The sequence below is a fragment of the Ursus maritimus genome, unplaced genomic scaffold (genome assembly GCF_017311325.1).
Source record: "Ursus maritimus isolate PB19 unplaced genomic scaffold, ASM1731132v1 scaffold_14, whole genome shotgun sequence".
NCBI classification, from domain to species: domain Eukaryota; kingdom Metazoa; phylum Chordata; class Mammalia; order Carnivora; family Ursidae; genus Ursus; species Ursus maritimus.
In genome coordinates, this window is record NW_024423786.1 from 52,253,288 (window position 1) to 52,267,088 (window position 13,801).

Below are 13,801 nucleotides of genomic sequence, written 5' to 3' on the forward strand. Positions count from 1 at the left end.
GCCCTGCTCATTTGCTTAGGCGTCTGTCTGTCCCTTCTATGCCACAGTCCCTCTGACACCCTTCCCTGCGTTCATCCTCGTGCCATCCCTCCACCCACTGGTCAGTCACCCTCCTGTCCCTCTCGCCACCATCTGCCTGCCCCCGCCCATGGCCCAGGGTACAAAGATGTAGTCGTCCATGAAGCGCTTGCGGAGATTGCCCACGATGGCGTCCTCGGTGATCTGGGGCAGCAACACCATGTCATCCACGCCGCTCTGCTTTACGTTGTGGCTCTGCCAGTGGAAGCGCTCCTTGCTGCCCTGGGGTGGGGGTGGCCAGGTGGGAGTGAGCCCCTGCAGGGGCGGGGCACGGTGGGGTCGGGGGGTGGTGGTGGTGCTGCTGCCTCAGTGCCCCCGCCTGGCTCACCTCCATCCATCACCTCCTTCTGATTCTGCCTCACCTCAGCCACCTGCCGGCCTCCTTCCCCGATTCGGGGACACCAGGACAGGTGGGCGAGGTGGAGTCCGGGCTCCCCGCCCCAGAGGAAGGGGCTCTGTCCTCCAATCCCTCCACCTAGTGTCCCACTGTCATGGAGGAGACCACGATGCCAGGCCCAGGGAGGCAGAGTGTGCTTGGGGCTCTGGCGCTGTGGGAGGGGAGAAGGGAGTCGGGGGAGGCTGGTTTGGGAGGTGTTGACTCACCCTCCTTCTCCCTTCTCCTTCAGACTCTGCCCCTCGCTTCTCCAGCCTCGTCTCCCTGCCCAGGCCCTGGCTGAGTCCCTGACTTCTCCGCGGCATTTGACCTGCCGCCCATCCTTGCACCTCTAGCTGGCCTCCTTCCTCCTCCTCTCCTCCTCCCTCATGGTCACGCATCTTAGCCTGTCCTGGCTGTGACCTCTGTCCTCTGTGGCCAGCTAGCCAGCCGTTACTCTGCTCCTCTGCCCCCACAGCTTTCCCTTCTCATTTCCCCCCTCTTTTTTTTTTTTTTTTTAATCGGGTGAGGCTTTCCTTAGGCCCCTGGGAGGAGACTTAGATACAGGCTCCCCCCGAAGACCCCTCCTCCAGGAAGTCTGCCTGGAATGTTTTCTCTTTTCAGCCTGAGTTCATCAGTGCCTTGGACACTTAAACATAGTGGCTGTTTCAGGTGCACTGTGGTCAGCATAACCCTGCCATGGAGGAGTCTGGCAAACAGGTGAGTGTTGGGGGCCCAGAGCTTCCCTGGCAGGCATGCTCATGCCTACATAAGATGTCCCGCCTCCAGGAAGCCCCTCATTCTCAGACCAGGAGCTCTTGGAGGGCAGGGACTGGAACTGAGTCCTTTCTCCGCTCCAGAAGGAATGACCTCACAGATGAACAGGGAACAGGGACAAAGAAAGAAACCCAGCTTCAGAGGAACACCCCAAGAGCAAAGGATGCTGGGAATCAGAGTCAAGTCCTCAAAGCTGACCAGTGTTTGCCGCACAGATGCCAGGGAAGGGAGACGGTGTGCTGGGCAGAGAGGACGCGGGCAGGCACGGAGCAGGAGGGGGGGTGTAGGACAGATGTGGAGGAGAGGCCAGTCATCCGGGGGACCCTGAGGATTTCCTGAGCAAGGGAGGTGCAAGGTCACATTCTGGACAGGCTGACAGCCAGAGCAGGGGTCATTGAGGAATGCCCACAGACATTAAGTGAAACCAGTTTTTGGTGGGGGGTAGATCTGGGTTCCAGTCCAGGTGGGGTTACCCACACTGCTCTGAGCCTCAGTAGCCTCATCTGTAAAATGGGGGGAGCAGCCGCACTTTCCAGGGTTAACGGGAGGGGGTACACTGCCCTGGGGTCCAAAATCCAAAATGGGGTGAAGGGCTGGTGCTCTTCTCCGGCCCAAGGAGTTGTGAGGATGGGCCCGGGCAGAGGGGCCCTGGATGGAATTAACATTCACCAAGCATCTGTGACATGCTTGATGCAGGGGCCAGGAGTGAAGCCAGCATTATCAGCAGTCCTCACAGCAGAGTCTAGGGACGGAAACTGAGGCTCGAGAAGTGTTTGACACTTGACTACAGACCCAGCTCAATTGTCTCCAAGGGTGTGGGATTCGAGTGTGGACCCATCGCAAAGCCCAGGCTCTTGAGTCTACACCCACCAGTGGCTGGGGCCTATGGGGTGTTTGGGCTGGGACTTGAAAGTCAAGAAGGGCTTTGGTCAAGAGCTGGGAGAAAACGTGCGCCAGGCAGTGTGAACTGGCCAGACGTGGGTGCAGAAGCAGGAGCGGAGAGCAGAGGAGGAAGCGTCTGTGGGGGGGTTAGGGCTCGAACCCCCTCAAGCTGCTTCTGGCCTGAGCCGTCAGACTGAGTTTTGGATGTGGCAAATCTGATCTCACTCCAGGGCTGAGAACCCATCTGTGGCTTCCTATCACGCTCCCATCCATCCATCCCACCAAAGATTCTGGGGTGCTTACTGTGTGCTGGTAACTTCGGCCCCCAGGGAAACACTCTTTCAGTCCCTCACCTGGGCGCCTCCGAGCTTTGCTGATGCTTGGGCCTCTGTCAGAACACCCTGCCTGCCTGGTCCGTGCCAGTCTGGCCTTCACACTTGGCTCAGGTGACACTTCCTCTAAGAAGCCCTCCCCAGCCCTGGGCCAGGTGGACATTCCCTCTGGACCCCCCCCAGCCCCCAGGGCCCCTCACCACAGCCCTGTCCACATGCTGGACGCCCTGCATGTTGGGGGCAGCTTCTGGTGTCCAGGCTCCCGAGGGCAGGGGCTCAGACCATGCCTGGCTGCACGTCGCGTCAGGGCTCATTTGAATGACTGAGTGGGAAGCGTGGGATGGCGCATGAATGAATGGAGGGGAGGTCAACCAGGGCCAGGTCCTGAACGGCCTTGAATGCCAAGCAAAGGAACTCAGCCTTGATTGTCAGCAGCTTGGAGGATTCTCAGCAGGGCTCCTGGGGACACTCGAAGAATTGTGGGAGCATTTTCGGTTGTCCTGGGAATGGGGGCTGGCTGGCATTGGGGCTGCAGGCACCAAATTGGCCCACAAGTTATCAGCCTGACCGCAGCCCCCACTCCACCCCACCAGATGCTCACGTAAGTGACAAACTGTTTATAATCATTGGAACCTAGGTTGGAATTCGATTTTATGTCTACACAGAGAAGCTAGGTGCGTTTTGCATGGCTGACACCTGCTCCATCTTCCAGACTACCCTGTATCAAGGGAGATTTTAGTGTTATTCAGATCACACCAAGACTCGTTCAGCATTTTGGCAGCTCCTGCTGCTCGTGGCGTTAGCGTGGCTGACATGTCACTCTGCATCAGCTCACTGAGATGCTCCTGTGTCCCGGCGTCAGCACGTGGGGGCTCCAGTGGGCGTCCGTGGGCCACTGACCTGACCATTTTCAGCTTTATGTGCCTGTTTTCTTCCCAGTGACTTTCTCCTCTGCATTACAGGAGATGACAGTGTTTTTGAAATGATGGGAGTCGGTGTGTTTCACTGTCTGTGAATTTCAATTCAGGGTTTCGGGGGGGCCTGCCAAGGGTCTGTTATAAGAAGGGGGTGCTGGGTGTGATGCACCGAGAACCCCGGGGTGCAGTGGGAAGGGTGGTGGGGAGGACAGAGCCGTGGGAGCAGCATTGTGCAGGGGTTGGAGAGGATGCCTACGACAGAGGCTGAGCGGGGCGTCAGCTGGGAGGTTGGAGGCAGCCAGGACTGGTGAGACCTGGAGGTGACAAGAGCCAGCTGGGAGAAGCAGGGAGCCATTGACCGGACCCCTGAGCTACTGAAGAGTGTCCAGCTCACCGGAGGCTCAGAGGGGGCCCTGTGGAGAGCACTGGCGACCTCATTCAGAAGTCAGATTGGGAGGTCAGAAGGTGTAGATAGGGAGTGAAGATGGCTTTCAGACAGTCTGGCTGAGAAGGGGAAGAGGGAAAGATGCTGTGGGGAGAGGAGGGGTCAGGGAGCAGGTTTCCTGTTTTCAAGATGGGGAGACCAGAGTGTGTTGGTGAGAAAAGAGGATGAAGTCTGGGAGCAAAGTGGTATCTGTCCTGGACTGGTGTCACTCAGGGGCCATAGGCAGGGGTCTGCGCTTTCTCGGGAAGTGGGGGGCTGATAGGGGAGACAGGAAGTAGATCCTCTCTCTGAAGACCTCTGGGGGGTGGGGCTTCGGGTGGTAACTATGGTAACCAACAGCCATCATAACAACAGTTAACAGCCCACTGGCACTTACTGTGTGCCATGTGTGGTCTAGGCTTCCTCTGCAAATGACCTTATTTATCATGCTGGGATCAGTACTATGACTAGGTACACTTTGTGGAAGAGAAAGCTATAGCACAGAGAGGTTCGTTGTCCTCTCCAAGGTCACACAGCAGGAAGGGAGGACCTGGGAGAGGATGGTAGAGACTGTCGCCCTTAGCCCGGTCTTCAGGTCAGAGGTGGCGGGGGTTGGTGCCTCAGATCAGATGAAGGGGGGGCCTTGAGACAAGATCAGTCCTGCCCAGAGTTTCCCCTGTGGGTCAGTCTGGTCTCTACACTCCTGGGCCCCTCAAGCTGGGCTGAGGCTCAAGGCCACTTCCTTTCTCTGAGGTCAGAGGCCCTGATGCTGGCTGTGTCTGGCTGGTTCTCTTGGCCCCAAGGACTTGGTTCCTCTTCCTGTCCCTTCCTTTTTCCGCCAGCCAGCTGAGTGGCCCTCTGCCTCTTGCAGTCCCTGCCATGACTCTCTGTGTCCTGCCCCCCGGGGGAACCTGGAACCTCCAGATCCGCTCCTTGCCCCCTGCGAGGACAAAGACCATGGGTTGTTTGTGGTGGAGGGAGAGTGGGTGTTGCGCGAGTGACTACAGTGTGTGGAAGGACAGTCAAGAATTCTGGCCTGGGACCAGTTGGGTGGCTTGACAGTTGACTATGTGACCCCGGGGAGGCCACCTCACTTCTCCAAGCCTTGGTTTTCCCATCTGTAAAATGGATTCCATAATAAACTTCCTCCACTGGTTCTCTGAGAGGAGTCGGTGAGCCAGGGCAGAGAGGGGATGCACTCAGGAAATGGCAGCTGGTGACCCCAACAGCATTTAGTGCAAGTGATTGGTGTTCGACAGAGGATATAGGAGCTGGTGAATAGATGCTTGTTGAGGGAGTGAAGGGGTGAACGAGGTGCCATTGGGACGAGACTGCCGCCTCCCGCCCTGTGTCGTGAGTCCAGCTCCCTGTGGCCTCCAAGTCTCCATAGATCAAGTCGAAACTGAATTTCTGAGTCCCTTCCTTGGGGGTGGGGGTGCAATGAAGATGTTGTGGTCACAGTTGACCACAAGCCAAGTATGACTCAACCTGATGGGGCTCTTGTGAAAGAGAGTCAGGGCTGGGGTGGGAGGTGAGAGGTAGCTTCTGACTTTGGCTCTTCAGAGGGACTCCCCCCCGTCTAAGGCAGAGGGCATGGGGAGTGGAGCTGCCAGGTCCATATGCGGCTGGCCGGATGGGCAGCCTGGGGCATGTGGGGGTCAGCACCCCCAAGCCCCCACAGCCCCTCATCTTGTGTGTGTGTGGGGGGGCAGGAGGTTGCAGGTCAAGGTGGCTGCTAAGAGCATGACCTTGGGAGTCCCTGAGTTGATATCCTCTGCCAGTTTGGGGCTGTACAGCAGCTCACCTAACCTCCCTGGAAGGGAAGGTTATTTCCTCATCTGGAAATAGTGATGGCTATTTCCTCATCGGGAAAATGGGAACACTGAGGGCTGCAGGCCTCATGGGGCAGTTAGCCGTGCAGACTCAGTGAGGTCAGGCTTGGGAAGCGGAAACCCTAGCCGTCCTCGCCATGCCCAGGAGCAATAGCTTTAAGCTGGCTGGTCCCACAGGCTCAGGGTGTAGGCCAGGGGGAGGGGCTGGATGAGGGTGCTTTTGCAATTTGCCCTAACTGCTCTGGCCTCCTTGCTCCTCGGTGCTGATGAGAAGAGCACCAGACTGGAGAAAACAATGCAACGGCCACTTCCTTCCTCGTTGGGGTCCTGTGAGCTGTGGTCGCCAGCAGGGAGGAGATGTGAAGCTGCCATGGCAGCTGCTGCTGGGGCCAGCCCCCAGCTCCTGCCCCCCACCCCAGTGTGTCCCTGCAGCCTTGGTTCCCCCAACTCAGTGGGGTTCTGGGGCCACACCTTGCATCCCTGCACTGTGCAAAGAGCATCCTCGCCTCCAAAGGCTCTTGAGGTCCCCCCTCTCTTGGGGGGAGGGCTCTCAGTTTCCTTTTGGCCTAACTAGAGGGGACAGGTGGGGACCTTTGTCCTTCTAGAGTCCTCCTCCCTAACTCTCTCTTGGCCAACAGCCTTCTCTGTCCATCCCCACGGCTGCTGCCTGTAGACCAAGCAGTCACATCACTGGTCTCCCCGCTTTATGTCTGTACTTTACAATCACCCTTACCCACACCCCCCCCAACCGCCACCAGCTGGGGACAATTAATTGCTACCTTCACCCACCTTGCCGTCAAAGTCAAACAAAAACAGCTAAACCTCAGTACCAGCACCAGCGGTCAACATCAAACAGAAAAACAATGATGACTCGCACCACCAATTTCCCTAGCATCACCCACCGCCACGACAACCACACTCACGGTACTAGCTATCAACAACCACACATGACCAGCTGCCATGGAAGCAGCCATGCCAAAGCCAACATGGCCGACCAATAGCATAAGATCACTACCATCACCACCCACCTCCGAATGACAGCGACCACCAACTGCAATCATTCCACGGATCAACCCTGACAATGACCCACCACCGACCGCAAACATTCCACACTAGCTGGCACCAAAAACAGCCATCACCACCACCAACACACCTACAAGAATCACAGTCGCCACCAACTTGCAACAATAGACAGCGGTGATCACCATGGCCACCAATGGCACCAACAACCCAATAACCATTGTTTGACAGCGACCGAGAATGAGTCACCTCCACCCACTGCCATCACTAACTCGAGCAATGAATGAGCATCACCCACAGTGATGGTTACTGTACAGAGTGCATAGTAGGTGCTCTGTAAAGCACTTTATGAGCATGAATCTTTCCACACTCTTCCTGGCACTCGTCATCTTCCCTCCAGGAAGCAATCAGCATCCCTAGATAGAAGTATTAGCCTTGTGGAGGTCTGCTCTTTTTTCCCCTCTCTGGGGTCCTCTTGGGGGAGTTTCTCCCCTCCCACACCCCATCAGCTGAGCAAACCATTGACTAAGCATTTCATATGGCTTCCTTGGGAGGGGTTGCTTTTCTTTCAAGTAGCAAATCATTTCCTGTGTTCTTTTGATCAAAGTCTGCCCATCTGAGCTCCTGAGCCCTACTGGCTTAGCTCCTTCTTCGAATTCCTGTCCCAAGCCCAGAGCTCTAGCCGATGGTTTGGTTTGTGAATTACCCAGAGGGGTGCTTGGCCAGTGATGCCCAATATATCATCGGCTTTCTGAAATCAGGAGAGGTTTTCTCTCACACTAACACAATCCTTGCCGCTTGGTCTACCGCCTGCCTCCTCCACCTTGGTCAGCTGCCTGCTGCAACTGCCAGGAAAGTTGTCACCACCGGCTCTGTGACTGTCCTGGCCACATGCTCTCACTGACAGACTGACAAGAAACGAAAGCTGAAGTGGCTTGCAAATGCTTGGAGCAGTGGGGGCAAATGTTCTAGCCCGCCCGGGCTCTCTCTTAATGTGTGGGTCATGATGCTGCTGGGTTTAGACCCGTGACAGTGACAGTCTCCTGAACCTTGTCACCATAATCATCATCAGATCTTAACCTCACTGGGGGGTGATACCTCTGGCCGCGGTGTATCCCCTGCCATACCTGCTTGGAAGGGTACCAGCGGTGGTGGGGCCGTCTCCTGTTCCTGCGATTGCTATGACCAGACCACCTTGTCACTTACACAGGCATGATGTCACTACACCATCGCTGCCCCCCATTGCCCATTCGACACAGCTTCTGCTCCCAGCTGTGGACTCAGCGTGGCAGAACCCACAGACTCTCTGAAGTTCTGAGAGTTTCCCCGAACACCTTCTACATCTCAGCTGACTTCCAAATATGACATATGTGGGAACCGAGGCCAGAGAGGGGAAGTGACTTGCCCAAGGCCACACGGGAAGATGAGGGACCCAGCTGGGCTGGAGACTGGTTCCCGAAACCCCGAGAAAGGGGTCTGTCCTTGTCCCTGCAGATACCATGTGATCCCGCAGGGTCATCCTCTGTCCTTCAGTTACTGCTCCGTGCTTGGTCCCCCCTCAGCATCCTGGCATCCTGGCACCATTAGATGTGAGCTTGGTCCCTGGTGAAGGATGCTGGGGGCACCTGAGCTGCAGTGAGCAACCCCCAAATGGTCCACTGTGCCCCTCCCCAGGCCCCACCTTCTGACTGGTGGCGTCCAGGGCACCTCCACCTGGCTGGTGCCCCCCACCCCTGCACCGCAGGCCCGCGCTTGAAGGACTTACCATGGTTGGGGGGGGGTTGTGTCAGGCCCCTGGGGAGCACCCCGATGAGTCGTGGCAGGGGTAGAGGCTCAGGGTGTTCTGGGGGGTGGCTCAGGCATGGCCCTGCTCCTGCTCCCGCTCCTGCACCAGACTCCCAGCCCTAGTTCCTCTTAGAACAGCCCCTCTCCCACTTCCTTTAGTGGGAGGGGCCACTACTACAGGGGAGGGAAGCTGGGCCAGGGGCGGGGAGAGAGCTCCAGCTGCAGTGGTGGAGCTGCGGGGCGCTGGCTGTTTGGGGCTCTGAGCCTGAGGGAGAGGTTGAGCATTCATGGCAGCAGCTGCCAGGCCCTGGGAAGGCCCTTTCTCCAACTCCTGGGACTGGGGCTGCAGCAAACAGCACACAGGTCAGCTGGCTGCAGGACTGACTGCTCTTTCAGGTCGCCTCCGGAAGCGTTTGGGCTGCTCAGGTCTCTTCAAAACCACTTCAGATATATGTCTGTTCAGGCGTCCCTAAGCAAACTCCGTCCTCCAGAGCCGCTCCTGCCGGTCTTTCCCCCAGAAAGGCCAGTGGGGAGCCACGCGGGTCTGTGTCGGGGCAGGGTGCCGGGGTACCTCACGAGCAGAGGTTACCAGGAACCAGGGGCAGCTGTTAGATTCCAGACTTGGGATGTCAGCTCTGGATTTAATAACCCCCAGCTCTACTTCCGGCCCCCCCCCCACTTTCTTATAAAATGGGGGCGCGGGACGTCGCCGCAGTGCCTGGCACACATAGGATTCATCAAGTGTTGGCCCCTGTCCCGATCTCGGGAGACCAGCAGGCCACGTCCCGGTCTCCCCTTGACATTTAGGAAGTGGCAGTTTGGACGGGTTGTCACCTTCCGTGCCACACAACGGGGAGGAGGCCCTAGCCCACCCTGGGAGCCTGGCAGGGAGGCCGGAGGACCCGGGTATCCCCGCGCTCCCGCGGTACACAGCATCGCGCCTGGAGGTTGGCCGGGCGCGGCGCCCCCTAGTGGGCCACATGTGGGGAGGAGCGCGTCTCTCCCGGAATCTCCCGCACAAGTTTGCTCCAGGGCTTGGCGCCTGCCAACCGCAGCAATGCCTCCAGGCACCGGGGAATGAGCAGGCAAGAGGACCTTCCCGGTGCGGGAGGCTTCCCAGGGGCCTTCTGCACGGAGGTGACGCTGGTGCTGAGGCTGCAGGGTGAGTTGGAGTTAACCAGGTGAAAAGGGGAGGGGAGGGTACACCTGGCAGAGGAAGCGGCTCTAGCAAAGGCCCCCGAGATGGGAAGATGGCGGGAGATTGAGGAACTTCCGCGAAGCCCGGGAGGCCCGTGCGGCTGGAGCGTGCCGAGGGCCTGGGGGTGTGGTGGACGGGACAGCAGGTGCCAGACCGGGTGGCTTTGAGTCCCTCCTGGAGAAGCTGTAGAATCACTGGGCTCTAGTCTGTGCTGGTGACAGGCCCCTTTGGACTGACGGGGACCACCCGCGGGGGGAGGGGCCACGGCCGCTTCCATTCAGTGGTAAGGACGGCATGTGACCCAGGCTCATTGACGCACACACAAATCAACACTCGGAAATCTACACAAGACAGAACTTTATTGATGGAGGGCTTCCTGGCGAGGGGTGTGTGGGCCCCAGGGCAGGGCCTGTAGCACCATGATGGGGGCGCCTGGATGTCGGGGTCCCCCTGGGGCAGGCAGGGCAGAGGCTGGGGTGGATCTTGCCAGCTCTGCCTCAGCCCTGTAGCTGGTCTGGTCAGGGGGAGGGTGTCAGGGAGGTGGTGCTAATCCCCCTCCCCCATAGCGGACATAGACCCTCCCCCCATCCCCCCCAGCTCAGAGTGGAGGGATAGGGCAGTGCTGGGGGCAGGACACAGGCAGACCCCCTCCCCACCCCCACTCTTCACAGTACATATTCCGGTCAAAGGGGGGGGCAGTATTGGGGGCTCCCTAGGAGTGGGTGAAAAGGGCGCTGGGCGGACAGTTGTTCCCTCCTCAAACCCACCCTGGAGAGGGTCTCACTATGAACTGGGAGAGGGGACGAGGAGGGGCCCTGGGGTGGCCAGCCCCTCTCCATCCCCCAGCCAGGGGCCCTGCAGGGATTCCCAATAAATAACTTCCGGCTTCGTCTCACCCTTTACTCCCAGCTCCCGCCCCCTCGGGCTCCTTCAGGCTGGCCAGCGGCGGGCCGGGTCCCCTCCAGCCGGCGCCCAGCTGTGGCTCTGGGGCCGCGCGCCCCTCCTAGCGGCCCTGGCAGGTTTTGCAGCACATCTGGCGGAAGTAGGCTCTGCTGCAGAACTGAAATTTGAGCACCAGGGGGCAGTAGGCGACCTTGTTCACATCCTTGCACTCTGGAGGGGGCGGGAGAACGGGGTGGGAGGGGAGGGAGTGATCAGATCTCAGCGCCCCTGTGCGTCTGCAGCTTCTCTGCCTCAGTTTCCTCGCCTCTCAAAGGGAGCTTATGACTGTAACTCAAAGCGGGGGGGCTTGTAAATATGTCATTAGGTTGTTGGAGGACTTAGAGAGACAGTACCGGGTCTGGGAGTCAGACCCGGCCTTAAATCAGGAGAAAAGTATTCCCTTTCAGTTATCCTTTTGATCCATCTGGGGCTGTAATCCTTGCTCGTTTCACTTTGTAACAGACGGGAAGACTTTGAGCTCCAGAGAAGTTACTCCTTTTCAGGGTATTTGAGTATTTTGTGTTCATGGTAATCGACCCTCTGTTTGTGACAATGATGCGGGCTCCTGCCTGGCCAGTGATGTAGGACAGGGCCTGGTGCCTAATAAAGGGCTTCACGTGGACTGTTTTATTCCATCTCCCTCAGGCAGCACCCCCTCAAGTGAGTATATTATTTATCCCCCTTGACAGATTAGAAGGCACAGAGGAGGGAGCCCAGTCCAGGCAGTTTGGTTCCAGTGCCTGGAGGAAGTGATCTATTGCCCTGTATGGAAAATAAATTTACTTAGGTAGGGGGGAAAAGAAAAAAAGGACATATTTAAAGCAGTGGTTCTCAAGGGAATGTGATTTTGTCCCTCAGGGGACATTTGGCCGGAGCTGGAGACATGGAGACATGTCTGCTTGTCACCACTGGGGGGCAGGAGCGCTATTGGCATGTAGCGGACACAAGTCAGGAACGCTACGGAATATCCTACCGCGCATAGGGCGGCCCCACTCCCCCAAGAATTATGTGGCCCAAAACATCAATAGTGCCCGAAGTTGAGAAACTCTGAATTAAAGAAAAAAATTCGGCCGTTAGTGGTACAGGTGGAGATGAACAGGATGAAGGTCATGGAAGTGGCTGGGGGAACGACCTGGGTTTGGGTGCCCAGAGGATCAGGTGCCTAAAAAGCTTGGCATGCAGTGGTGCTTAATACATGTCTGCAGGGAGTGGCGGTGAAGCGCCTGGAGGGGACAGAGAAAGGCACTGCGGTGGTTGGAGATGCTCCAGGCCAATGGTCAGGACTCCCACGCTCTGGACAGGGCCCTCTTGGTGCCCCTTGGCCTCCAGTCCCACATACCTTCGGGGCCGTCCCCGGGGGGCGTGCTGTCACACTTGGCTTCGCACTGCTGCGTGGCCGGGGGCCGCAGCGCCTCTGCGCACTCGCGCGACGGCTGGCCAGTGTGGCTGAGCAGCGCACCGCACGCTGTTGGCTGGTCGATCCCGCACTGTGCAGAGCACTGCGGGAGTGCTGCTGAGCCTCGGCTGGGCTGCCCCTGTCCCACCCCCGCCCGGGTGCCGGCCTACTCGCCCCACTCGCCGGTCACCCAGCGAGCCGGGGACAGCGGCGCAAGTTGCAACGCATGGTGGCTGGCGGTTTGGCTGCGGGCGGGCAGTGCGCGGGGAGCAGCGTGGCGCGGTGGTGAGTCTTTGCACGGACGACGCGGTGGCGGAGGCCTGGCCCGCAGCTGGGGTGCACTGCAGTCGGAGAGGGGGTTTCATGCTCCTGGCGCTCCAGTCTCGCATCCGCATGCACGGGGCGGGGGAGGGTGGTGGTCCAGAGGAGGTGAGGAGGGTCAGCTAACCTTGGACCGGTCGCTGGGGGCGGGGGTGCCACTAACTAAGGTCTAGGAGGAGGGGCTTGTGACTGCGGAGAGGTGCCTCGGTGGGCACCCATTATGGGCATCCCAGTCCCTACCCCCCGCTTGCACAGCGAGCAGGTTGGGCGTGGGCGGGAAGGGGCGGCTGACCTCTGACCAGTCCAGGGCGGCCCACTCGGGCGGGCAAGCGGGGCCTTGGCAGGCCTCCAGAACCGGTGGGCGCGGCTGCGGGCACGCGCTGTCGTCCAGCGCCTTCTCCTCGGCGGCTGACACTCGGCGCTGGCACACGACGGAGCGGCTGCGCAGCCCTGCATCACAGCTGCGGCTGCAGCGCGACCAGTTGCCTACAACCCAGCTGTGCGGAGGGGTGGGTCTGAGAGGGTATGCAGCAGAGGGCACCCCGGTTCCGAGGTACTGGCATACCCTTCTCCTCCCCAATAACCAGCATCTTTATGGAAGCGGGCACAGGGATGCCTGCGGCTTCTGCAGGGAGCACTGCCGGCACTTGGAGTATAGTCACCCTGTAGCCACGCTGGGGGTGGGGAGGCACGTCACACCTTGGGAGACGATTACCAGGACGAGGCTAAGGAGGTTATGGTTCTGACTCCCACTCCAGGAGAGCCCTGACCCCACCCTGGGGAGCCCTGGCACTCCTGCTCTTGTCACCCTGACCCTGCAACCCGGGGAGGCACTCACTCTGGCGGGCAGGGCTCTGTGTTGCAGGCTCGCTGTCTCTTGGGCAGTTTGCTGTGGGCGCTGCAATGGTGGGGGGGCACGGCCGAGCTGTCCAGCTGATTGCGGCACTCCACGGCCTGCACCTGGCTGCCTGGGGGTGGGCAAGAGACCCGCTCAGCCCTGCTGGGACCAGCACGTCAGCCCAGGGGACCAGTGCCCGCCCCTGACCCCACCCCGACCTCACCGCCGGCACACTGGGCCGAGCACTTGGTCCAGGGCGCATAGTGCCAGGAGTAAGGGGGCAGCGCATCTCGGGCGATGGGCGCATTGAAGCGGTAGCGGAGGGCAGCCAGCTCTGTCCGGGCCAGTACCTGAGGTGGGGGAGGGGGCCATCAAGTGGATGCCAAGCTCCATTCCCCGCCAATGATGCCAATATCTTCCGGCATCTTGCTCCCACTATCATTACCATGACGATGAGAGATGCATTTATGGGTCCCAGGGCTTCTAGGCTCTGCGTCTGATCTGGCCCCTGTCGCAGCTGAAAGGTGGTCCCAGCTAGGGGCAGGCGGTGGGGCTGGGGGGTCCCGGGCAGCCCCTCCAGCAGCAGGGACTCCTGGTCCCCCTTCAGGGCTAGGGGGACAGCATAGGGGTCAGAACTCCAGCCACCTTGACCCCCTGCTGACCCCCAGTCCTCATCCCTCCACCTC

The 13,801-nt window shown here is 59.3% G+C and overlaps 2 protein-coding genes and 1 long non-coding RNA gene across 6 annotated transcripts in view; 1 reads left to right on the top strand and 2 right to left on the bottom strand.

Moving 5' to 3' along the window:
• Nucleotides 1-8,557, bottom strand: part of MYO1F (myosin IF) — a 31,709-nt gene extending 23,152 nt beyond the window's left edge. The window contains exons 1-2 of the mRNA XM_040629439.1: nucleotides 8,401-8,557; nucleotides 163-300 (exon numbers count right to left, since the gene is read on the bottom strand). Of these exons, the coding sequence (XP_040485373.1) occupies nucleotides 163-300; nucleotides 8,401-8,403 (141 nt within the window). The 5' untranslated portion in view covers nucleotides 8,404-8,557. The remainder of the gene's footprint in view (nucleotides 1-162; nucleotides 301-8,400) is intronic.
• Nucleotides 8,558-9,138: 581 nt separating this feature from the next.
• Nucleotides 9,139-13,801, top strand: part of LOC121102559 — a 17,542-nt gene continuing 12,879 nt past the window's right edge. The window contains exon 1 of one of the 4 annotated variants that reach the window (XR_005834654.1): nucleotides 9,139-9,582. This is a non-coding gene — a long non-coding RNA (uncharacterized LOC121102559). The remainder of the gene's footprint in view (nucleotides 9,583-13,801) is intronic. The other 3 variants (XR_005834652.1, XR_005834655.1, XR_005834653.1) reach the window with 3 other exon arrangements.
• ADAMTS10 (ADAM metallopeptidase with thrombospondin type 1 motif 10) overlaps nucleotides 9,961-13,801 on the bottom strand; it is a 20,265-nt gene continuing 16,424 nt past the window's right edge. Inside the window, 1 exon segment of the mRNA XM_040629438.1 lies at nucleotides 9,961-10,731. Within this exon segment, the coding sequence (XP_040485372.1) occupies nucleotides 10,622-10,731 (110 nt within the window). The 3' untranslated portion in view covers nucleotides 9,961-10,621.